General features: G+C 37.1%; 1 protein-coding gene across 4 annotated transcripts in view; it reads right to left on the reverse strand.

Moving 5' to 3' along the window:
- lyst (lysosomal trafficking regulator) overlaps window positions 1-25,185 on the reverse strand; it is a 135,456-nt gene that overhangs the window by 60,394 nt on the left and 49,877 nt on the right. For all 4 annotated transcript variants that reach the window (XM_081351932.1, XM_081351931.1, XM_081351933.1 and 1 more), the window contains 13 exons: window positions 22,993-23,219; window positions 22,458-22,524; window positions 17,705-17,814; window positions 14,835-15,201; window positions 13,043-13,196; window positions 12,498-12,671; window positions 11,523-11,683; window positions 9,753-9,943; window positions 7,125-7,373; window positions 5,135-5,308; window positions 4,166-4,315; window positions 3,933-4,070; window positions 1,885-2,083 (listed from right to left, as the gene is read on the reverse strand). In XM_081351932.1, the coding sequence (XP_081208058.1) occupies window positions 1,885-2,083; window positions 3,933-4,070; window positions 4,166-4,315; window positions 5,135-5,308; window positions 7,125-7,373; window positions 9,753-9,943; window positions 11,523-11,683; window positions 12,498-12,671; window positions 13,043-13,196; window positions 14,835-15,201; window positions 17,705-17,814; window positions 22,458-22,524; window positions 22,993-23,219 (2,361 nt within the window). The remainder of the gene's footprint in view (window positions 1-1,884; window positions 2,084-3,932; window positions 4,071-4,165; window positions 4,316-5,134; window positions 5,309-7,124; window positions 7,374-9,752; window positions 9,944-11,522; window positions 11,684-12,497; window positions 12,672-13,042; window positions 13,197-14,834; window positions 15,202-17,704; window positions 17,815-22,457; window positions 22,525-22,992; window positions 23,220-25,185) is intronic.

Raw genomic sequence — 25,185 nt, forward strand, 5'->3', positions numbered from 1 at the left:
TAACGGCACTAATTTTTTTAACGTGCGATTAACGCAGCGCGTATTTTCTGTTTGACCCGTGGCCCAACCCCTAGTTGGAGAAATGGAGATACACAGTGTTGCTAACTTAGCGACACTGCAGACCCCTTTAGCGATTTTTTCCCTTCAACAAAGCGCCCAAACCTTATTTAGTTTCTGAGAATCTACCGGTACCGCCGGTACTGCTCTCTCAGCACGCGCGCGCGCGCACCTCTCTCTCTCTCTCTCTCTCTCTCTCTCTCTCTCTCTCTCTCTCTCTCTCTCTCTCTCTCTCTCTCTCTCTCTCTCTCTCTCTCTCTCTCTCTCTCTCTCTCTCTCTCTCTCTCTCTCTCTCTCTCTCTCTCTCTCGCTCGCTCGCTCGCTCTCTCTCTCTCGCTCTCTCTCTCTCTCTCTCTCTCTCTCTCTCTGCGTCTCGCGCGGAGGAGCAGCGCTTTAACTCAGTTAAGCACAGATATTATGTTGCTTCTCTATTTTTACAAGTATAGCCGAAATCAGAGCACAGATATTGTCTTTATCTTATGTGAATTTGATTTCACCAGACGACGAATTTTTGTGCAGATTAACATCTTGGAAGGGAGAGCTGGTTATGTCTTAATGGGTCGCGTTTCAGTCACCATTTCAAATTCATTCTGTTGTTTGACAACAGAAACAGTAAAATATACCAATGAAAACAGTTTTATTGAGAATTTAGCTTCATCAAAATGGGCACAGAGAGAGATAAACTACAATGTAATAGGCTAATAAATAATAAATGTACATTTAGCATTTTCAGAAGAGCTGCCCTGTCATGCAAAAATCTAAACATGTTTGTGTTAGTAAATTGCTCAGTGCAAAGAAAGAGAAGTAATGGTAACCTGCCATTTTTTTGTTCTTTCTACGTGTCTAATAGACATGAACAAGTTCTTTGAAAAACATCTGTGACCTTTGAAACATATCCTTATGCTCTATATTGTATATGGTTTCAATAATAAACATACATTTGCATAAAGCATCTATATTTATCCATGCCCACGTTGATTAGAGTATTACAAACTTGAAAAGTATTAATTTAAGGTACATTTAGAACAATTAAAAAAATGTGCGATTAAATGCGATTAATCGCGAGTTAACTCATGACAATATGCGATTAATCGCGATTAAAAAAATTAATCGATTGACAGCCCTAATATATATATATATATACATATATATATATATATATATATATATATATATATATATATATATATATATACATATATATATAAATAAATGCAGTCATGAAGTAGTTCGGACATGATGCAATGGATCCTTCCAACTTAGACCGCTTTACTGACTATAATGGAAACATCTTTTTAGTTTTAGTTAATCACTTGCATTTAGTTAAGTCATATATCATTAAGTGTATCCTTACGTAGACATGGTGTACGTTTTGTTTAATAACAATTTTCATTAAAATTAAAATTAAAGAGGTGGCCCAAAATTAAGGTTAAAGAGGTGGCCCAAAATATATTTTCATTCATTCATTCATTCATTCATTCATTCATTCATTCATTCATTCATTCATTCATTCATTCATTCATTCATTTATTTATTTATTTATTTATTTATTTATTTATATTTATATATATCATATTTCTGCCATCATTTTCTCATCTTCTCATATAAAACCTGTATTATTATTTTTTTCTTCTTCTTCTGTGAATCACAAAGCCAGAAGCAGCTTGAACATCTGGCTAATCATCATCTTTTGTTTTTTAGTTTCATTAAATAAATTGAGTCATAAGGCATGATGGTTAGTAAATGTAGACAGAATTATCCTCTTTAGTGCACTTTTCCTTTAATGAGTATGACTATCAGATACTGGTTTCCAAAATGTTTGCGTACCGATGTGCAGAGAGAAGTAGAAGCTGGTGGGTGTGTGGCACACGTAAGTGTTGGTGGGGGGGTGAACGGCCAACAGGAAGTTGTAGACCAGCCGCAGCAGGTCCAGGTCTGGAGGCGAACCCAAAACCTCCTGGATGATTTTGACAAACGAGAGGCAGACCTCCTGTGGGATGGAGGTCAGGTACTCATCCCGATGCTCCTATGAGAACAATCATGATGATGTTACAAAACAACCCACAACACTGAACTGTGATTGGTCTTCTTTCTCGTATCAATTGCATACTGGATAGCGATTGGTTGTTTCTATAATGATATTTCAACATGGATTGATTTTAATGATGCACCAAAATTAATTTGTACAGAAACTCTGCTCATTTAGCTGAAAACTGAAATTAAAGTGTATTTTATAATCAGTTAACTAATCAAATGTAGTTAATAATCAATCAACATAAAAAAAAAGTTGTACATAAAATTTATAAAATCTTAAGTTATTTGATTTAGCTAACTAACAAGTCTATAGATATTAAATGGCATTCCTGACACAACAGTTCCCTTATGTCACATTGTTTACATTACATATTGGTCGACCAATATTGTTTTTTTGATGGCCGATGCCGATATCTTAGAGAGCAGGATGGCTGATGTAAAGTCGATATCTTTATTATATACTTATATTTATTTTAATCAATATTTTATACATTTTAAATAAATTAGGAAACAAATATTTAAAATAAACATGCTTATATTACTTTAGATGGCAACTTCTTGAATCTGCAATCCTATTACAGTATTTTTCACAAATAAAGTAATTGTTTAAAAATATATAAATATGTGAATAAAAAGGTAGTAAACACTGTAACCACTGTAAAAGTAAACACTGTAACATTGCACTCAGTAATCTGGTAATATTGTGTGCACTGGTTATCATATTTTTTTCAAATAAAGACATAAGGTAACGCTAATATTATTCAGCACACAGTGAAAACGATATGAATATGACACAGTGGGCAACTGGATATAGCACAGCATATTTTAATATGAAAGATTTAAAGTTTTTCGATCGCGATTCCTAAAGCTGATCTTCTGTTTGCATTCACTCACTTCGCACGGACCGACCGTCACTCGCAATAACACGTTTATCAGACTACAAATTCACACTTCACAAGATATCACAGCTGGATTCCATTAAATCTGCAAGGTTTGTGAAATTAAATGTTTATTAGATATTCAGAGATTTGTTTAAATGATGCAGATGCGCATTTGCTGAATGTTGACTGTAAATGAGAAAGTATTTTAGCCTGATTGTTTGCCTTTTCTGTAAAAAATAATATAAAAGCAACACTTTACTTTTTCGCATACCATTTTCTTTCTTTGTTTAAAAGTTCTTTCTAACAAAGTATTAGATATGACTGACAGAGAACGTAAACTAATGAAGACGGAGAATGTGAGTGAGGCTGTGTGAGCAGGCGATGCCGTTCTCTTCTCAGGCGCTGGTGTTCTCAGCGCCGCCCGTCAAAATAAAAGTCCCGCTTCCAACACATCGGCCAATCAGAAATACTTATCGGCCGATGCCGATATTTTAAAAGTGCCAAATATCGACCACTATTTACAAGCTTATTTATTGATGTCTTTCCACAGTTGAAACTCTGAGTGAGCGATTACTTGAGACATGTACATTTTAGTAAATTATTCTTTTTATTTAATGCTATATCTAGTGGTAAAGAGGAATGGATGATCGTTCTCATACCGCTTGAACTGAGGCGCTACAGAGATCCATCACCACATCAAAGAGCGTCAAAATTACATTTATTGTTTGAGTTTCATTATGAAACTGAGAGAATTTGAAAGTTGAAACTTTCTTAGTAGGTATGCGCGCCAAAACCTTTTTTTTTTTGGTTGCATAAACAGAAAATGTATTTCCGGTTGGCGAAATTTCAGTGCATCACTAGTTGATTCTCATAGACAGCCGACAGAAAGCGAGTCATTTCAAAGACTACAACCTAAACTTACTTGCCCTCCATTGACCTCACGTGTTGTAAACTTCTCACCTGAAGCACCTGGCAGGCGAGTAGGAAGCGATGAACCACCTGGGCCTTTAGAAGCTGCCGAATGTTGAACATCTGCTGTGGATGACGCACTCGGATGAGGATCTCTAAAGCGGCCAACAGAGTCTCCCACACGCCACACTATTAGACACACACACACATACAGCCATTATAATTAGCTCTATATAAAAATAGCCAAATCTATGGTATGCTCTCATTTAGATGTAAGTGTGAACCTGAGCTTTGGCCCATATCTTCCAGTCCAGCAGTATTTCAGAGAGCAGTCTGAGATCTTGCACCACCACAGTGGATTCAGCATCCAGATGAAACTGGCCGTCTTCTCCAATCGTCAGGATCGACCCGCTACAGCAGCCGTCCAACAACGTCTATCACACCACATGCACACAGACATTGGCAAAATCAAAATCCAGTGATACTCTGAGAATATACTGAGAGAGGGACAACACAGTGTCACTGTCAGTCCGCATTAACAGTGTAACCCAGCAGGGTGCGCTGTTGAGCACAACAGTGATCTGCCACTTTTACAGCTTTAACTTGTCTTGAAAAAGGCAAACAAGTGACTAAATGGGACTACAGAGGATTTCTGGGACATTAAACGTCACGCAGAATATGTAAACTCACTAGTCGCTTTCACAGCCTCATTGTGTTTATAATCACTACACAACTATTCTAATTCAAATCAGTGCAAAATGTTCTTTAAATAAAGACTGAAAGAGTTTGACAAAGCATTTACTTCTTACTTTTTACTTCTGCCGATTGTATTTAGACTTTCTAATTCATAAAAGTTCAAGAATATGAACAAAATGTGTAAGAATCATAAACTTTTGTTGGATTATTTTCTGCAATAACGCAAAAGCCAATAGAAAATCCTATTGTTTTTTTGTTGAGGGAACAATGGTAATGCAAACTACATAAATATGTCATCACTGAAGAGCTCTATAGTTAAACTATACCTTGATATTTTTAAGGCTTTTATTATATTTAATATGCATCTTAATGTCTATGTCTTTTTTTAATTAGAGGAACCATTATTTTTTAACTAACAGCCATCTTTAGGAAACTTTATGACCAAATAAGAATTTAAATATTTAGATTTTCACAAGTCTGCATAATTTTATATGACAAGCAATTTAACTATTTATGAAAAAAAACGTATCATCTACATCTGATATGCTAAAACTCACCTTCAGAATGTGGTATCCCACAATGCACTTGGGCTTGATGAGGACCTGGTGAATCATGGAATAACCGTGGTAACACTCCATCTCATGGGTGCGATGCTGATGGTTTTTGACCAGAGACAGAAGAAGCTGCAGCGCCAGAGCTTGAGTTTTCTCACAGTCGCTCAACTCCACCACCTACAGTACAACAACCAATGAAAGAAGACAGAGAGAGGCAACATGAATGGAATGTGAGTCAGATGTTCCTGGTGCTAAAATCACTGTAACACGTCATATAATGAAAGTGAAGCGAGTTGTGAATGTGTTTTCATGTTGACATTCTGGGTCACGGTGTTAAAATGTGAGATGATTATTAGCGACGGCTGCTCCAAAGTTACTAAACGACCTCAATAAACTAGATTCATCTGCACTAAATTCTTTAATGAATATCAGTTATTTGGCATCATACCAAGATTGAGCATCTGTTGCTATTTTAATTAGCACTGCTCCTCAATTATTTTTATTGTGGTCTCATTTAGCATGGTTCACACGTTGGGTGTTGTTGATCAACATTTCTGGTTTAGATAATGTCAAAAATGTTCTTACAATAGGCTCTATGCACGAACGCTGCTGACGTATTTCCGGTAGGATCTCAGCCGGCGTCTTTACTTCCGCATAGCGCATTCTATAGGACAATTCACTTTAATAAAATTCATTTTCTCAGAAACGGAGACAACGATTTTAGAAACTGATTCGCTAGTCGGATTTCGCGCGATATGAGAGAATACTCACCCTCAAAGTTGTTGATGTAGCTCGAAATTTATAATTTAAAGAACTTCTCTTTCTTACTCATATGTGTGACAGTTAACTGCCTCACAATATTGTTAACATCATTCACGTTAACTGCTGGAAGTTTTTGTAAACAGCGAGTGTAATTTGCCATTATCTCCACCTCTGACCTAATGCAAAAATGGCTTCTGACGCAGCACCAGATGTAACTGGGCGGGCTGAGACAAAACGCGGAAGCGATCGTGCATAGAGCCTATTAGGCAATAAACACAATATCTCTGCAGGGATTTAGCTAATATACAGTGTATAATTTCAAATCAAAATGAAGCAGCATTGTAAATATGTGGTTTTAATTTGATCATATGAGTATTAAGTTAATATTGGAATTTCTGTTTTCTATGTGAATATATATAGTAAAGTGTAATATATTCCTGTGATCAAAGCTGAATTTTCAGCATCATTACTCCAGTCTTCAGTGTCACATGATCCTTCAGAAATCATGCTGCGTAGAAACCGTGATACGTTTTATTTTTTAGGATTCCTTGATGAATAGAAAGTTTAAAAAACTGCATATTTATTTGAAATATAATCTTTTGTAATATTACAAGTTTCTTTACTGACAACTTTCACCATTTAATGCATCCTTGCAGAGTAAAAGTATTAATATTTATAACATACAATACTGTTCAAAAGTTTGGGATAAGTACGATTTAGTTTAAAAATAGTCATATTTGATTCTGTGCCAGTATTTTAGTTCTCATGACAGACTGATAGGAAATGAGAGACATAAAAAATGAGAATGAGAGAAACACAAAGCGAGGCTTTGAGGTGACATTCGAGAGACGTCTGAAGGATAATGTGAAGGAACACGGTGTACAACTGAACGTCCTGGGTCAGAACATGCTGACCAAAAATCCAATTTGCCCTCTGAGTGAAAGAAACGGCGTATTATCAGATTACCAGCAAAAAATGTGCATTGGAATATGAAGGAAACACAGGAGATCCCTTCGCTATAAACTTTGAAGCTTAATATTCAGATGTACCTCAGCCTCTCGAACTGATTGCTTCAATTAAAAAGCACAGCAAACAGTTATCAGAGCTTTTGTGAATCAGCACAAAATAATACCTCATCAGTTTGTGTGCAGTAAACAGAAGCGCAGTGACATAAGAACTCATTCCATTCATTCCTGGTCTCTACTAGTGACATACGCACACAAACACATACCCGTGCAAACAAGAAGACAAAAGAGCCGGTGCCACCGATCTTGTGCAGGGCGCTGTGTAGGCCGAGAGCCCTGCAGTGCATCATGGTCTTGAGAAAAGGAGGCTCCAGGATGGGGCTCTGGACCTCTTTGGCACTGAAGGGCCGCTGGGAAACCACCGCTGATTTGGCCTGGCCCTTCAGGCGGATCACGGGCTCATATATGGTGTACAGAGACGGTGTGCTGGGGGCATAAACGACAGCTAAACTCTCCTGTAAAAACACAAATGCACATATGTTGAGATTAAAGCAGATCCACAGGTCAACATTTCAAGTTAATCAAGACAGTCTTTTTTTGCACTTTTAAAAAAACAGAGCTGAATGCAGCATGTTGTTGTGAGCATGAGCAGGCACTGAGATTAATTTTTATTTTTGCCTATATGTTCAAGAAACTTCCCAGGGGCCTCATTTATAACCGTTGCATACGCACAAAACAGGGCCTGAAAGAGGCTACGCCACTTCCGACGCTTAAGTTGTGATTTATAAAAACAAACTTGACGGGAAAGTTTGCGCACCTGCACGCAAAATGCTTACCCATGCGTACGAACGTTTTGGAGTTGGAGCAGTTTGAGCTGGAGTTAAATGTCTTTTTGGTCACTTTTAGACAGAAAATCTAAAGAAAGTTATAGAGTTCTCAACGGGTCGGGTCGGCCCGACAAACCCGACGGGACCCGCGGGTTCGGGTCGAAAATATAATCAAATGACTCGGGTCGGGTCGGACCTCGGGCTTAATCTTTTCCGCTCAAAAAAATAAATAAATAAAACATTTATTAATCATCGCTGCTGGTCACCGTAAAGAAAGTCTGGCTGCTGTGTGTAACGTGCATCATGGAGAGGGGCGGGGGCAGACCTGACGCCGCTGCGTGCACGCCTTTAGCCTCGAGAAGAAGATGGAGTTGGTGAAAAGTAAACTTGCCGCAGGTGAATTCACCGTCGCTACTACAGCCTATTTATATATTTAAAGTTTATTGTTTCAGTTGTTTGTATTGTTTGTATTGTTAAAAGGTGTGAACATTAAAGGTTGATTTGAATTCCCGTCTGCTGGTCATGATAATACGTGTATGAGAGAAAAAAAAATCCGACGCGGCGTCGGGCCGCGGGCCGGGTTCGGGCAGATGATTCATGTTTATGTGTCGGGTTACATCGGGTCCGGGCTTTAAAAGCCACGGGCCGGGTCGGGTCGGGTTGTAATTTTCAGGCCCGTTGAGAACTCTAGAAAGTTATACATATACTTATACATATAATTTCACTCGCCAAGCCTATCACTTGAAGCAAATATCCATCCCTTCTTAAATGTCCACGCCAGCGAGCGCGTTGGGCTGTTTAGTAAAACTGACGCATATTTATCGGCAGATGAAGTAAAAACGTAAATCTTCATCATGAGTGATGACGCACAGTTTTATAAATGAGACCCCAGAGCTTTAAAGGGTTAATATTTTTCTTTTGATTTTGAGGTGATATATCTCTTGGTGATATATATCTTCTAGACGAATTTGTACAATACTTTATATTAGCAATATATATTTTTAGAGAAGATCTTATAAAAGAAGCCAATTTATCCATGAGAAATGAAGGTTTGTGTTTAAGTGACTCTCTTGACAGCAGTAGAGCTGTGCCGATAAACTTGACAACCGCATCATAGCACCGGTTAAACACATTTTATTATACCTGAATGCTGTTTTACGTGAATATTATGACTTATATTATATATATATGTGAAGACTTCAGATGCAAAAGCCTCTAAGTATACTATGTGCGGAGAGCATTCACTCAATATTATTATCTCATTTTTGACATAGGTGGCTTTTAGAGGCTTTTGCATCTGAGGTCTTCATATGCACTATATATATTTTATGACTTATATATACTTATACGTGAATATCATGGCTTTGTTTACAAAAGAAATAATAGGTTATAGCAATTAAATGTTACATTGCATCCATGGAAACATTTGGATTCATGCCAAATGAGAGAGGTACATCACGTGAGCCCATACTGTATATTTAAGCTTTGTCGGCTTTGTTTTATGTTTTGCGATCTGGTCATCCAATTATCAGCGAATTTAACAATATTCCATTGGACATGGGATCTCTTGTTTCTTTTCCCAAACCTTCACTCACGCCTCGCACATTTTCGCAGGGGATTATAAACGTTTCTTCCTTTGGTTCGCTTTTAATTCGTCCTACAGCGTTTTTTTCTACTTTACCACGGTAAAAAGGCGGATATAATAGGCCTTGTACCTTTTTGCTTGCACATCAAATTCTATTTAACACAGTTTGTGCTTGTTATTAGGGTAAGGCGTGTCAAGTTTATTTGTATAGCGCGGACAGCCCTAGATAGCAGTAATTGCCGTGCATGTAAAGCATTAGCATATGAGCACCTGGAACAGCATGTAAAATCACTGCTAATTAAGATGTCAGTGGGTAAAACTACACAGAAAAAGCACTTAAGCAAGCAGGAAATTAGTACGTACAAATGGACAAATAATGCTGAGGGAGATAAACAAGCCGCTGTCAGATACATTTGCATAAAAGCCTTCTGGGTGAAGACATAAAAAAAAAAAAAAACATGTATTCATATTCATAGGCTTACAATAAGCGGTGTGATGTCAACGTCTGTATTCCTCATGAGGAGCTCTCGTATCTGCTCACACTGAAGACCCTCTTGTGTCACGTACTTGGACAGTGTCTCCTGGGGCTTGCCGTACTTGCAGGGCATGATGGAGGTGAGGTCAGGACCGCTGGCGTACAGGTAAAACGCCTCCGCAGTGTCAATTCTGGAGCCTAAGACAAGCAATAACCAGTTTACTACTACTCTGCTTAACTCCCAGCATGCATTTTTAATGTAGGTAGAAAGATATAGGTAGGCAAATATGACAGCATATTTGTGCATATAAATTAAATTATTAAGTATTCTTTCATGAAAACATGCCTGTATTAATTTAATTGTCTAAGTCGTTTTAGAGCAAATACACAAGTTAAAAAAAAAAGCTAACACTTTACATTAAGGTTTAAATTGTTAACTGATGTTAACAAAAATTAGTTAACATGAACTAACAATGAACAATAATAGTTTTTATAAGACTTAAATGTTAATTTCAACATTTACTAATACATTTTTAAACTTAAAAGTTGTATCTGTTAACATTAGTTAATGCACTGTGAACTAAAGTGAACAAATGACGAACAATTTTTATTTCTATTATCAGTAACACTTACAAAAAGGTCTATTTGTTAACGTTAATTAATGCATTAACTAATAATGAGCAATACATTTTTTATAGTATTTATCAACCTTTGTTCAAATAAAAATACAGCTGTTCATTGTTAGTTCATGTTAGCTCAGGCCTTTTAAATAATATGAACAGATACAACTTTAGATTTTAGATAATGAATCAGTAAATGTTGAGATTTACTAAGATTAATAAATGCGTTAGGAGTATTTTTCTATTGTTAACCTATGGAGCAAAGTAATGCTAACTAATGAAACCATATTGTAAAGTGTTACCCAATTATCTAACATAAAATGTAAAGCATAAAATAAAATAAAACATATTGCTCACTGTTACTCATGTTAGTTAATATATTATCTAATGTTAACAAATGTGACATTATTGTAAACTGTTACCCCCCCAAAAAAAATATGAATGTCCCAAAAAAAAATAAAATAATCTAAGTCATGTGAAGCCTAAAATATAAGATACAAGAAAGAAAAATAAGAGAAAGTGTGGTAGATGTGTTTGAAACGGTGACCTAAAGTCAAATAAACACAGTAAAGACATTCAGAGGACCATCTTACTGCATTAGAGCTTTTTAAAGGTTGGGAACGGCTGGACTTGAGCCACCCATGACCTATTAGTAGCAACAGAATTGCTATTCTGTTTAAAAAAGGCTTGTTGTGTGGAGAGAATGTGGAGAATTTGTGGCTCACGCATGGAAACTACCAGAAGCAGGAAGATCCCGCGTTACCAACAACATCGCAGACTTTCAAAGTGCAAACAAACATTTTTTTTTTTAAACTAATTTTACTACATTTAAAATGTTTACATTTACTAATACATTATTAAAATCAAAAGTTGTAATTGTTAACATTAGTTAATGCACTGTGAACAAACAACGAACAGCTTTATTTTTATAAACTAACATTACCAAAGATTAATAAATACTCATTGTTAGTTCATGTTAGTAAATACATGCTAACGAATGAGACATTATTGTAAAGTGTTACCATTTATATTTTATCTCAGCTTTATTTCAGTAAACAAAAATGGTTCTATTTAATCATTTAGTAAATATTCCAAACACTCCACAACAAGCTTAACAAATTCCAAATAGAATCACTTTTTAGGCACTGGTTTCATACCATTAAAGAGCATCAGCGTGCCCATGTCCCAGCGTGCACTTGGGCTGGACTGCTCCTCTGAGGGTTGCTGACAGTGTCCAAGCATACAGTAGGTCTTATTACTGTCCGATGACAAACTGGACTTCCTAGGCAGAGTGAAATCTAGCGAGACGTCACATTTCCTGAATGTGGCACAAGAAGGGTTGATTAAAACAGTGTAGCTTTTCTGAATCAATGGCTACGTTTACATGCACAACTTTTGTTTCAAATGAACTGAATTCATTCCGACTGATGAATCTGAACGTAGTGTTTCCAGGAACGCTAAACGTGATCGGGTTGATGTGCGAGTTTATATAATCACAAGCTTCAAATCGGAATAGATTTTTTTCTTAATGCATTTTTTAATTTTTTTTTGGATCGAGCTCAATCGGATCGATTAAGGTGTTTACATGAAGACTTTTGACCGATTGAGCCGTCAATCCGATTACTAACGGATTATTTAGTTGCATTTAAACGTAGCCATTGAGAACTGAAGTCTGCATCCCTAAATTACAATTGCATATACTGGAATCATGGACCTTTTAAGACCTTTTTTAAGACTCTTTCCATACATTTTTAAGACCTCATTGCTACAAGTTTTAACCGGTTACATCGGCGACTCTTTAAACTTACATTTACTATGTATTGATTGTAAAATAACACAACTTAACAGTCTTAGTTTGTAATAACTCCTTATCAGTGCAACAATTCAAAACGGTAGCACAAGAGAATTAACTGACTAAATAATACAATTATTTGGACAAATATACATAATGAAAAGATGATACAAAATGGCATTTAAGACTTTTCAATACTTTTTAAGGGCCTTAATTTTCTCTAAATTGATTTATCATCAACTTTTTATATTTTTAAGACCCCGCGGACACCCTGAATTATCATATTTGGCTGAACTGTCCCTTTAAATCATCAACCAACCAATTGCAATCAGGGACTCACCTAATGCCGCACACCCAGAGCGTCAGCTGGCCGTGAACGCTCTTCCGGCCCTCGGGCTGCTGTGTGTATGTGAGAGCCAAGTGCTGCCACCTGCCAGCGGTCAGCAAGCCGTCTCCAGACTCCGCCTGGGCGAGCAGACCCGCCTTCATCTCATCGTTGGGATCAATGCAGGTCCTGAACTCACAAATGAACAGCCACTTTTGAAATTTAGCATTGATGACTCTTAAGGCCCTGTTTACACCTGGTGTTAAGATGCATTTTGGTCGATTGGATCTCAAGTGGACGACGCTAAATACAGCTTGTCCACTTTCAACCACTTCCAGAGGTAGTTGGAAACACATTTGACCAGATTGCTTTTGTAGTGTAAATGCTTGTGATCGAATGTGTTCGTTCGTTCGAAAAGTGGCGTTTTATATCAGAATGGAGAAACTGAATGTGAGTTTGAAGTGGACTGTGTAAGATCGACCGCCCTCCAGAAACACCACTGGCACTCACTTTTGAGGAGGCCTTTCGAAGGGAAAAAACACCTTTGTCATGTCACTCACCTGAAGATAAAGGCTCCGGTGGAGATGTTCACCCACACCTGAAGCATCAGTGCCTTCGAGCCCATGGAGAAGACATGGAGGAGGCATCGGTCTGTCTGCTGGTCCGTGACATGTGCGGGACCAGGCAGGGACTCCACCAGAGACGCCTCCTCTTCTGCAACACACAGGCGGATAAACCAATCAAACGTCTTCTTGGAGAGGGGGTGGTATTCATGCATCAGTGTTGCTATTGTTAACTAAAATTATTACTAAATATTTTCGGTAACTGAATTAAAGCTGAAATTAAATAAAACAAATACTTGAAAAACTTAAACCTAAAAAAAAAACCTTGTTGCTGAAAAATATAATGTAGCAATTCAGTAGTGAAGCTATTTTATTAATAAAAGTCGCAGGGCAGCGTTAATACGTTTCTGAGCTCCTGAATGTTTCTGTGTGCGGAGCGCGATCTCCTAGTGACGTGTGTGTGTGTGTGCGCTTCAATGAAAACAGCACATTAATATAGAACGGTGATTAAACTCACTTGGAACTACCTGTGCATTAAACAGTTTTATTGTTTCAGTTAATCAGAATCGGACAGACCGTGGCATAATAGAAATTATATTTAAAAAAACAAATAAAAAGGACAAAAACACATAACATTACGTAAACTATAATCATTAAAAAATTTTTTCGGTAATAGAATTGAAATAAAAAACATTAAAAGAAAATGCTGCTTTGGCAACTAAATTAAATAAATAAAATTAAGTTGAAGCATTACAATGACTAACACTTAAATAAAAATAAGTTTTAAGAATTTAAACAAATAAAATCAAACATAAATATATATGAAAAACTTAAAAAAAAAAAAAAAAACAATTAAACAACAAATAAATGTTGCTTTCGCTAAAGATTATAAAAATGACAAAAGCACATGACAAAAACAATATTACTGAAACAAAATAAAATTAAAATGAAAACTGAAAATATAAAAAATAAAAGTTAATTCAAAATATTAATAAATGTTTTGTTAAATTTGTTAAAAAAATTTCAGTCCTCCACGACGGGTTCCATCAAGAGTGAGTGAGTGTGTGTGAGAGTGAGTGAGTGAGTACCTTTGTGTGAGTGAGCGAGAGAGAGAGAGAGAGAGAGAGAGAGAGAGAGAGAGAGAGAGAGAGAGAGAGAGAGAGAGAGAGAGAGAGAGAGAGAGAGAGAGAGAGAGAGAGAGTGTGTGTGTGTGTGTGTGTGCGAGAGTGAGCGTGAGTGAGTGAGTGAGCGAGCGTATTTATGTGAGTGAGTGAGCGCGAGAGAGAGAGAGTGTGTGTGTGTGTGTGTGTGTGTGTGTGTGTGTGTGTGTGTGTGTGTGTGTGTGTGAGTAAGTGAGTGCGTGTTTGTGTATATGTCTGCGAGTAAATGTTTCTTTTGACAAGATTTTAGGAGTCAAAATCACGTAATCTGACACAGTGACTATCGTAACAGACAAAAAAATTGTGTAATCTGAACCAGGCATAACGTAAATCAAGCAAGCTAGTGTTCATAGGCCACGAAGTGTTGGCGAAAAAAAACATTAGCGGACCGGAGGGAATAATATGGAATTTTTTCAATTAAACTACTTGCACAAAATAAATAAATTCAAGCACTTTCAAGTAGCTGTATCTGTGTATGTTTAAACTTTCCAGGGCCTTGAATTTTTTTTCCCAGATTCACACACTTTCAAGGATTTCAAGGACTCGTGGGAACCCTGGACACTTTAGTATCTAGATAATACTTATCTGTGTTATAAGCTTATACAAAGCTTCTAGAATGATCTTCTTACCCTTCTTAGGAAGGCCGTCGTCCTCGTTCCCCGCTCGCACCCACAGCGAGGCGCTGAAGCCACTGGACATGTGAGGCCAGCAGTTCTGGCCCACTAAGGGCAGGTGGAAGGGTGCCGTGTGCCAGGGAGAAGAGCGCAGGTGACCAGGCCTGCTCGGGTCTCCTTCAGCACGGCCCAGGGGTAACTTACCCCTCAGAAGAGCGTTCACTCCACCCTTACCCACAACCGCCCCATGAGGCCTCATCCCAGGGGAAGAGCTCGAGCCAGGGACCCCTGCGCCAGGGATCATGGGAAAGGACATGTAGTAGATCGGCTCTGTGTCCGAGTTGGCCTCCACAATCTGGAGCATTCCTCTCAACAAGATCTCCTATGCATGAGGAATACAAATAATGAGGGTTTTTAATGAGGGTGTTCGCACAATTTAAAGTTTCATTGCAAACAATTTAAATATAAGGTTTCATTCAAAAGCAATCAAGCACCAACTAAATGGGGTCATATCATGAAAAACTGGAATCGGTTCCGATTTCGGTAACACTTTACAATAAGGTTCACTAGTTAACATTAGTTAGTTAGCAAGAACTAAGAATAAACAGAACTTATACAGCATTTATTAGCCTAATCTTTGTTCATTTCAACATTTACTAATACTTTATTTAAATCTTAACATTAATTTATGCACTGTGAACTAACATGAACAAACAATGAACAGCTGTATTTATATTTACTAACGTTAACAAAGATTAACAAATACAGTAACAAATGGATTACTCATGGTGAGTTCATGTTAGTTAATACATTAACTAATGTCAACTAATGAACCTTATTGTAAAGTGTTACCCTGATTTCTTCCTATGCAAACATTTAGCATTCAAAAGTTTGGGATCAGTAAGAATTTTAATACTTTTATACAGCAAGAACTTTTATTCTGCATTAAACTGATAATAAGCGACAGTAAATACATTTAAAGTGAAAAAAAAATCGATTTAAAATAAATGCTGTTTTTTTTTACTTTCTATATTCATCAAAAAAAAACCTGAAAAATAAAATGTATCACGATTTCCACAAGAATATGAATCAGCACAACTGTTTTCATCATTGACAATAATCATAAATGTTTCTTGATCATCAAATCATCATATTAGAGTGATTTCTGAAGGATCATGTGACTCTGAAGACTGGAGTAATGATGCTGAAAATTCAGCTTTGATCACAGGAATAAATTACACTTTACTATATATTCACATAGAAAACAGCTGATTTAAATTATAATAATATTTCACAATTTTTACTGTATTTTTGATAAAATAAATGCAGCTTTGGTGAGCAGAAGAGACTTTTCACAAACATTTATAAAAATGTTAACGACCCCAAATTTTTTAACGATATTGTTCTGTAACTTCCAGAGCTCAAAACCTCTTCCCAGTCCATCCACACCATTCATGGGAACTAAGCTGTTAAATGACCTCACACATCCTACCGAAAGTAGGGAGACATTTCAGTGTAATCTAAACAATTCCTCATAAATTCACAAAACAATGCATGCTGACATAATCCATAATGCAATCCATTGGCAGGATTCCTGAAATGATGCCGGTCTCTGTCGTCTGGTACAATGAGAGTGAACTAACAGTCTTAAGTGCCTGACTCCCTGTGGACCTTCATTAACACGGTGGTGGGAAAAGCGCATTTCACAGCGATACTTCATGGAGGGCATACAGTAGCGGCCAAGAAAAGAGCCTGAAAATATGACTAGATATAGCAGTTGAGCTGTAATAATCAAGAAAACACAAAATATAGTGTGTTAAATGTTGAATTTACAAGGGATGCAGACTAGTTTTCCAATAATCGACTAGGTGATTAATGGAATCACTTTTCTAGAGCTTTATATCTAGATTTATTAATATTTTTAGCCTAATTTTAGCGAAGTTTAGAAATGCAACTTCTCAGGTACTAGGTTTTTTTTTAGCACGCTGACATCTTTAACCTACCGTATATGTGGAAACCACATAAAATAGTAAATTAGGGTGTTAAAGATGTGAGGCAATAGGAAAAGAGGTGCTCAGAAGTAAAGGACTGGCAATCACAAATGAAGTTACATAACAAAAAAGTGTGAACAAAGAGCAAGATAATTATCCTAGGATGGCTGATTCATATCAGCATTGACAAACCAAAGGTTGGCATTACTAAAAGCGTATTGTGCATCAGCTTGTCCACTTTCTGACACCGTGTTAAAAATAAACCTGTTTACATGACGCTTGATCACATTGTACATTTGCATTGCATAGTTTCAAAGTTTTTCCTTTTCAGTGGAAAAGGGAACTGAAAGGGTTTCGAAAAGAGTTGTGTATAAATTCATTGTGGCCTCAATTAAAGGTGCATTGTGTAATATTTAAGAGGATCTGTTGACAGAAATGCAATATCATATACATAACTATTTTTCAGTGGTGTATAAAGACCTTACTTAATGAACCGCAATGTTTTTATTAGCTTAGAATGAGCCATTTCTCTCTACACACACCGCGGGTCTGCTTACATCGACATGTTTCTATGGTGGCCCTAAACGGACAAACGCGTTTCGTCACTATGTTGTTCTTCATGTAAAGAAGCTAGCTAAAGTCAGCGAATAAAACACTGACACATATTCACAATAACATATCGTTTTACTGAGTAATTAAGTAACCTAATTTCTTAATTTATCTCTGTAAAGAAACCTCATTGCTTAACTGGCTACTCTCTGCTGTCTCAGACGACGACATCACTTCCTGTCGGCCACCATAACTTCAGTTGGGTTCAATTCGCAACCTCACCACTAGATGCTGCTAAAACTTACACACTGCACCTTTAAATGCTTGTTTTAAGGTTGCACTTACAGTGGGCGGAGTCTTCTCCAGGAAGAGGCGGGTCAACAGGGCGAGTTCCTCCGCTGTGATACTGTCACTCAACATGGACACGAGCAGCTCCATCAGGATTGTCTGGCACTCTGAAGGGTACAACAGGCCATGGAGCAATTATAATAATGTTTAAGATTAGCATGATTCATATCAAATATGAATCTAATGAAAAACTATTAAGAACATGCCTGTCTGGAGGGGGTATTTGTTGTTAAACCATCAAAATATGAGCCAAATATTGCTCATAAATATTTTATTTTACACTGCAAAAAAAAAATGCATAGAAAAACAAAGCTCACAGGATAAATAATTGACAACAACATAATCAGTTATTAATATTTCATTGGTTCGCATTATTATTACAAATAAAACAATTGACTCCAAGCATAACGCAATATGATTACAAAATTATGAACATATTTTTTCTTTACTTTTGGCCACTATTGTATTTAACTCATATTATATATACAGTGAGGAAAATAAGTATTTGAACACCCTGCTATTTTGCAAGTTCTCCCACTTGGAAATCATGGAGGGGTCTGAAATTGTCATCGTAGGTGCATGTCCACTGTGAGAGACATAATCTAAAAAAAAAAATCCAGAAATCACAATGTATGATTTTTTAACTATTTATTTGTGTGATACAGCTGCAAATAAGTATTTGAACACCTGAGAAAATCAATGTTAATATTTGGTACAGTAGCCTTTGTTTGCAATTACAGAGGTCAAACGTTTCCTGTAGTTTTTCACCAGGTTTGCACACACTGCAGAAGGGATTTTGGCCCACTCCTCCACACAGACCTTCTCTAGATCAGTCAGGTTTCTGGGCTGTCGCTGAGAAACACGGAGTTTGAGCTCCCTCCAAATATTCTCTATTGGGTTTAGGTCTGGAGACTGGCTAGGCCACGCCAGAACCTTGATATGCTTCTTACAGAGCCATCCCTTGGTTATCCTGGCTGTGTGCTTCGGGTCATTAAGACCCAGCCTCGACCCATCTTCAATGCTCTAACTGAGGGAAGGAGGTTGTTCCCCAAAATCTCGCAATACATGGCCCCGGTCATCCTCTCCTTAATACAGTGCAGTCGCCCTGTCCCATGTGCAGAAAAACACCCCCAAAGCATGATGCTACCACCCCCATGCTTCACAGTAGGGATGGTGTTCTTGGGATGGTACTCATCATTCTTCTTCCTCCAAACACGTTTAGTGGAATTATGACCAAAAAGTTCTATTTTGGTCTCATCTGACCACATGACTTTCTCCCATGATCATCCAAATGGTCATTGGCAAACTTAAGATGGGCCTTGACATGTGCTGGTTTAAGCAGGGGAACCTTCCGTGCCATGCATGATTTCAAACCATGACGTCTTAGTGTATTACCAACAGTAACATTGGAAACGGTGGTCCCAGCTCTTTTCAGTTCATTGACCAGCTCCTCCCGTGTAGTTCTGGGCTGATTTCTCACCTTTCTTAGGATCATTGAGACCCCACGAGGTGAGATCTTGCATGGAGCCCCAGTCCGAGGGAGATTGACAGTCATGTTTAGCTTCTTCCATTTTCTAATGATTGCTCCAACAGTGGACCTTTTTTCACCAAGCTGCTTGGCAATTTCCCCGTAGCCCTTTCCAGCCTTGTGGAGGTGTACAATTTTGTCTCTAGTGTCTTTGGACAGCTCTTTGGTCTTGGCCATGTTAGTAGTTGGATTCTTACTGATTGTATGGGGTGGACAGGTGTCTTTATGCAGCTAACGACCTCAAACAGGTGCATCTAATTTAGGATAATAAATGGAGTGGAGGTGGACATTTTAAAGGCAGACTAACAGGTCTTTGAGGGTCAGAATTCTAGCTGATAGACAGGTGTTCAAATACTTATTTGCAGCTGTATCATACAAATAAATAGTTAAAAAATCATATATTGTGATTTCTGGATTTTTTTTTTAGATTATGTCTCTCACAGTGGACATGCACCTATGATGACAATTCCAGACCCCTCCATGATTTCCAAGTGGGAGAACTTGCAAAATAGCAGGGTGTTCAAATACTTATTTTCCTCACTGTATATATATATATATATATATATATATATATATATATATATATATATATATATATATATATATATATATATGTTTTTAAAATAAATTATTAATATATCCTTTAGTATTTGTTGTGCTGCTTCTCATTAATGGTGATTATGATGAGTTTTTATGATGAATAATAACATAATATAATTTAATATTATTAATATTATAATTATCATTAATAAACATCATCATTGATAAAAATGTATTTTAGTACACAACTGCACAATGTGATTACAAAATGTTTTCCCTTTTTTATTGTTTTTTTATAAACTATATATATAATTTAGTATTTGTTGTGCTGCTTTTCATTAATGTGATTATGGTGAATTTTTAATTAACCCTCAGAGGTCGGAGATCACGCCGGCGTGATCTGCTCGATTTTTTTCCTTATGAGTTGATTGAGACCCGAAATTCTCTTTTGACTTTGATTTTACAAAACAAGTTTCATACATCAATCGATTCTGTTAAATGTGTATTATTTTTGTGTATACTCACAATAAAAACAAAGTGTTGTGCTTTTTGCCAAATGAAGAAAAATAAACACGAAGCGAGTTCTGCCTTCTCTGTGTCCGTGTAGTCCATTCTAAAACGCGTCCGAAAATGAGCTGTAGCTCAGTGAATACTCAGTCAAACAGGCATTCAGACACACAGGAATGAACCTTGAATTCTCTTCTTTTTAATGAAGTAATTTATATAAAAAACAAATATTCTCATCTTGTAAAATCTGTATTAAAAGAGAGCGATTCCAGTCGACCTCATTAGAGCTAATTCAAATGTAATGTGACTCCGCCCACGGAGAGCGCGTGCTATTCAAACGCAAATGGCTGAGGTAATCCGCGCAATCCTGTGAACGCCCCCTGTATCAGCTCGAGACAACCAAAACACAAGTTTATTCAGAACATTACTTGTTTACAACACAGCGCTGTGAGGAATAATGAGGAATACGAGGAATACGAGCTGAGGAATACTAGTAAGTTTTTCCTTCTCGGGTTTCTGTTTATGAATGAATGAACGGCATAGATGCGCGCTGTTTACCACAGCTGGCAAAAAACAATATGTGACAGTTCTCCATTATGGACGCGAGCGCTCTAAAACTTTCACAGAGACCTCAAAACAGAAAGTACAAATCCTTTCTTTAAAACGAATTTCGTTTTGTATCAATTGTATCTTAATTTTAATAATTTTTTCATTAACAAATTTCCTGGATTTAAAGTAAATAGGCCTATAGCAGGCTAGCAATCACAACATAAGGTGCTTGAACTGGAGATCATCATGAATCATGAGCCTACTCGCCTCACATGTCTAAAAAATGTGAAATATATTTACAGAAAGCTGTTTCTAAACAAAACCATCCAAAACAAAAAAACTATAGCCTAATAAATGTGCATTTATCCGGTGCGTTCACTAGCCTACTGCAAAGATCGCGAGTCAAAAGCCTATCGTCAACGAATGATGATTTTTTTAGCAAACCGTATTGCTATACTGAGATAGGTAAAAATCGACTGAAATATGTTGAAATAAAATGTAGGCTATTTATATAAGCAACGTAAACTGCAAATTAACATTTATATGCCCTAATATTTCATGAAAACAATGTTACAGTCAGGCGAAATATGAAAGACAACATTTTGTTTAGTAGATTTGGGTACAGTTTTTACTGTAGAATATACTGCCTCGTCAAATAAGCTTTTGTTTAGCAATTTCTATATATAAAATAGCCTACTATTTTTGTCAAAAATAAAGTCATCAACTAAGATGTTAGCTGTAATGAATACATAGATAAAATGTAGGCCTATAATCTTTTTTTTTTTTTTTTACAAAGAAAGAGTACACTTGAAATATTGTTGAAATTGTAATTATTGTTGTAATTGTAACCTTTTTAATAAATTAGCAAAACATATTTACAAGATAGATGTAAGCAAAATCTTAAATGGTCAACATAAGTCTTCTTCTAAATATCCTTTGTCCTTGCATTGTGGCTCAGCCAGTTTCACACCTGTGTGAATGGCTCATCATTATACAGAGTCATTATGCAGAGTGGGTGGTAATTCAGGTGTAAACCACTCCTCGTTCACGCCCCCTCGCATATTGGCTTTCCAAGCAAAACCTGTTTTACATCAATTTAAATCAATGTATGGTTTTATGTGAACAATAAAGCATGACTATTTTCAAATACTTTTGAAGAAAAAATTCTAGGCAAGGACATCCATTGGTCAAAAGTCTTATTGACACATATTTACTATGTGTTTTGAGGCCTTATTTCAGAAATTTTAGTTTTTAGTTTTTTCAATATCCATGCATAAACATTATTCTCTCAAAAATGAAAACATGTACATTCACGTGGCTCACATATTATTGTAGCCCTGTTTGTGCTTTATAGAGTGAATTTACACCTTTGCCATTAATATGTTTATAAGCAACTGAAAAAAGCACAAATGTCAGGGCATGTCAGAACATCTCAAGGGCCCCAAAAACAGCCCAGACTCCAGAGGGTTAATGAACATCATCATTGATAAAATCTATTTTAGTAATGACAAACATTACAAGAATAATGAGAATTATGATTAAACTCAAAAACATTAAATCAAAAATAAACTCAAAAATGTGAATAGGGAGAAATATGCATAGCTGAAGTTTGAAAGAAATATACACCTTTATAGGAGGCATCTGATTGGCTGAGAATGTTCTGAAATCCACTGAGAATGGCTTTCACGCCACCCTGACAAGAGAAAAGAGATGGATCACATTTCGTCATAAATACAGTAAAGATTATTTAGTCCAGCTGGTCAGAGTATTCAAACATCAATATTGCAAAAGTCATTATTGACAATGGGATAAAGTAAAAAATAAATTAATAAATCCTGTAAAGATTTCTCCAACATAGGTCTGAATCCTAAAGAACTGTCTAAAATGCAGCTGCAAATCTAGTTTTTTACCAAAAAAAAAATCTCCAATTGCTAAAGGGTTTGCAAAAGGTCATTTTGTTCCTGCTACGTAGGTTCAGAGGTGTTGTCTTCAGTTTCAAGTATACTCTTTCAACCAGTTACCTAGAACAAAACTTTCTACCAACCAAAGGTAAGCTACTTAGACAAAAGCAGAAGGTCTTCTGGAATAAGATATGTCACTGTGTAACATCATTATCTGGCATGCATAAATAAATCAGTTTGGCATCGGATATAAGTCTGACCTGCTGGTAGAGCAGCGCTGCATTGCTGATGTGGCCTTTCACGGCTCCTAACAGGCTCTGCAACACGTGGCCCAAAACCTCCAGGTCCGGCGAGCCACTGGCTAACAGTTGCAGCTCCATTAAGCAGATCTCCGGGAAAAGCAAACGGCCGCGTACGGAGCCCTGAGGCACTCCTGCCATTCCCAACGCGCATTCCCCCAACACGACTCCAGCCTCCACCTTTATCCCTGTCACAGCAAGCAAAGACAGAACACTGATTACAAACAACGCAGTAATAATAAAAGAATAAGTGGTGGTGCACGAGTACAAACAGAAGGGCTGAAGAACGAGGACTGCGTGTACCAGAGGCGCTCAGAGCTCTAGCCCAGTAAAGATGAATTAAGCTGATGGAGGGACGCCACGCACCGGAGAACCCGCATGATTTAGCTGTGAGCTACCCTGCAGCTCCTACGCAAGCTCTGGGTGCTTTTTATTAATGAAGTTCTGCCTCGAACACACACACACACACACACACACACACACACACACACACACACACAGAGAGAGAGCACTCCCTTACAGACATTCTCACACACATACATAGACATATAAACGGACAGATATATAGCCTAGACAGACAGAAAGAAAAATAGAAAAAAAGACTGACAGACTGATCGACATAGAGAGATTAGATAGAACGCAAGAACGATAGAGAGAGAGAGAGATAAAATGACAGGAGTGGATAGATGGATAGATGAATGGATAGATAGATAGAACAACGGTTGATAAATAGATAGATAGATAGATAGATAGATAGATAGATAGATAGATAGATAGATAGATAGATAGATAGATAGATAGATAGATAGATAGATAGATAGATAGATAGATAGATAGATAGATAGATAGATAGATAGATAGTAGGGCTGTCACTTTTGTGAAAAAATCCTGTTCGATTTTTGAGACATAAGTGTTCATTGAATCGATTGTAAAATCGATTTTCCATGTCTAAAGACGTTTCCATTTTAAACGCCAAATATGGGCAAATCCACGGACGACGAACAGGCATTAGGACGAACGCAAAGAGGGCGCTTGAGACGTGCACAAGTCTGCAATATTTCTGATGATTTATTGGCGTGAAGTTTCGTACACAATGACAAACAGGAGTGCAACATTCTCGAAAAACAATAAGCAGAGTGGACTGCCATAGCATAAATGAAAAACATTACCTCAGTCTTCAACATGGCTGTGTTTACCATTAGAAATGTCAAACAAATGTTGCCTACGTAGGCGACTGTAGACGCGTAGCCCGAATCTGTATCTGAATGCATGAGACTGTCTGATTACTGGCAGAATTCACAGTTTTGTAGTAAAAAGAGATGCATTATGCAGAAGTATAATTTGCTGTTATGCGTTTTTGTCAGAGCCTGCAGTTGCTGTGTGACGCGCGTTCGCTGCGGGCGTATCGTGATGAGCTGGACGCGCTCCGAGAAAAGACCGTTAAAATCGATTCCCTATTTTCGTTTTCGAAACTTGCGTTGGTTGGACCAATCGATTGTGCAATCGATTTTCGAACGTAAAGTGACAGCCCTGATAGATAGATAGATAGATATAACGACGATAGATAGATAGATAGATAGATAGGTAAGGGATAATGTATAGTGAGCCGGTTGTTATAGTGAATAACAACCCCGACAGGCTGAACGGGATCCCGACGCGAAGCGGAGGGATCTTGAATCAGCCTGAAGGGGTTGTTATTCACTATAACAACCGGCTCACTATACATTAACCCTGCTTATTACATGGCTACCTACAAAATAAATAAATAATTTGCCGCGAATTATTGATTTAAAAAGGGGTTATTGATTTAAAAACGATTGTATTGCTTCCGCTAAAGAAAATAGTCCGTTCCGCGTCCATAGCAACACGCTGTTTTTCATGGCAACGGTCTGTTATACTTCGCAGCGGTCTGTTATCAAGAAATAACAGACCGCATTCTATATTGGAATTCAGCCGAGCCATGTAATAAATAGATATAACGACGATAGATAGATAGATAGATATAACGACGATAGATAGATAGATAGATATAACGACGATAGATAGATAGATAGATAGATAGATAGATAGATAGATAGATAGATAGATAGATAGATAGATAGATAGATATAATGACGATAGATAGATAGATATAACGACGATAGATAGATAGAT

This window comes from Scardinius erythrophthalmus (genome assembly GCF_964197995.2).
Source record: "Scardinius erythrophthalmus genome assembly, chromosome: 21".
NCBI classification, from domain to species: domain Eukaryota; kingdom Metazoa; phylum Chordata; class Actinopteri; order Cypriniformes; family Leuciscidae; genus Scardinius; species Scardinius erythrophthalmus.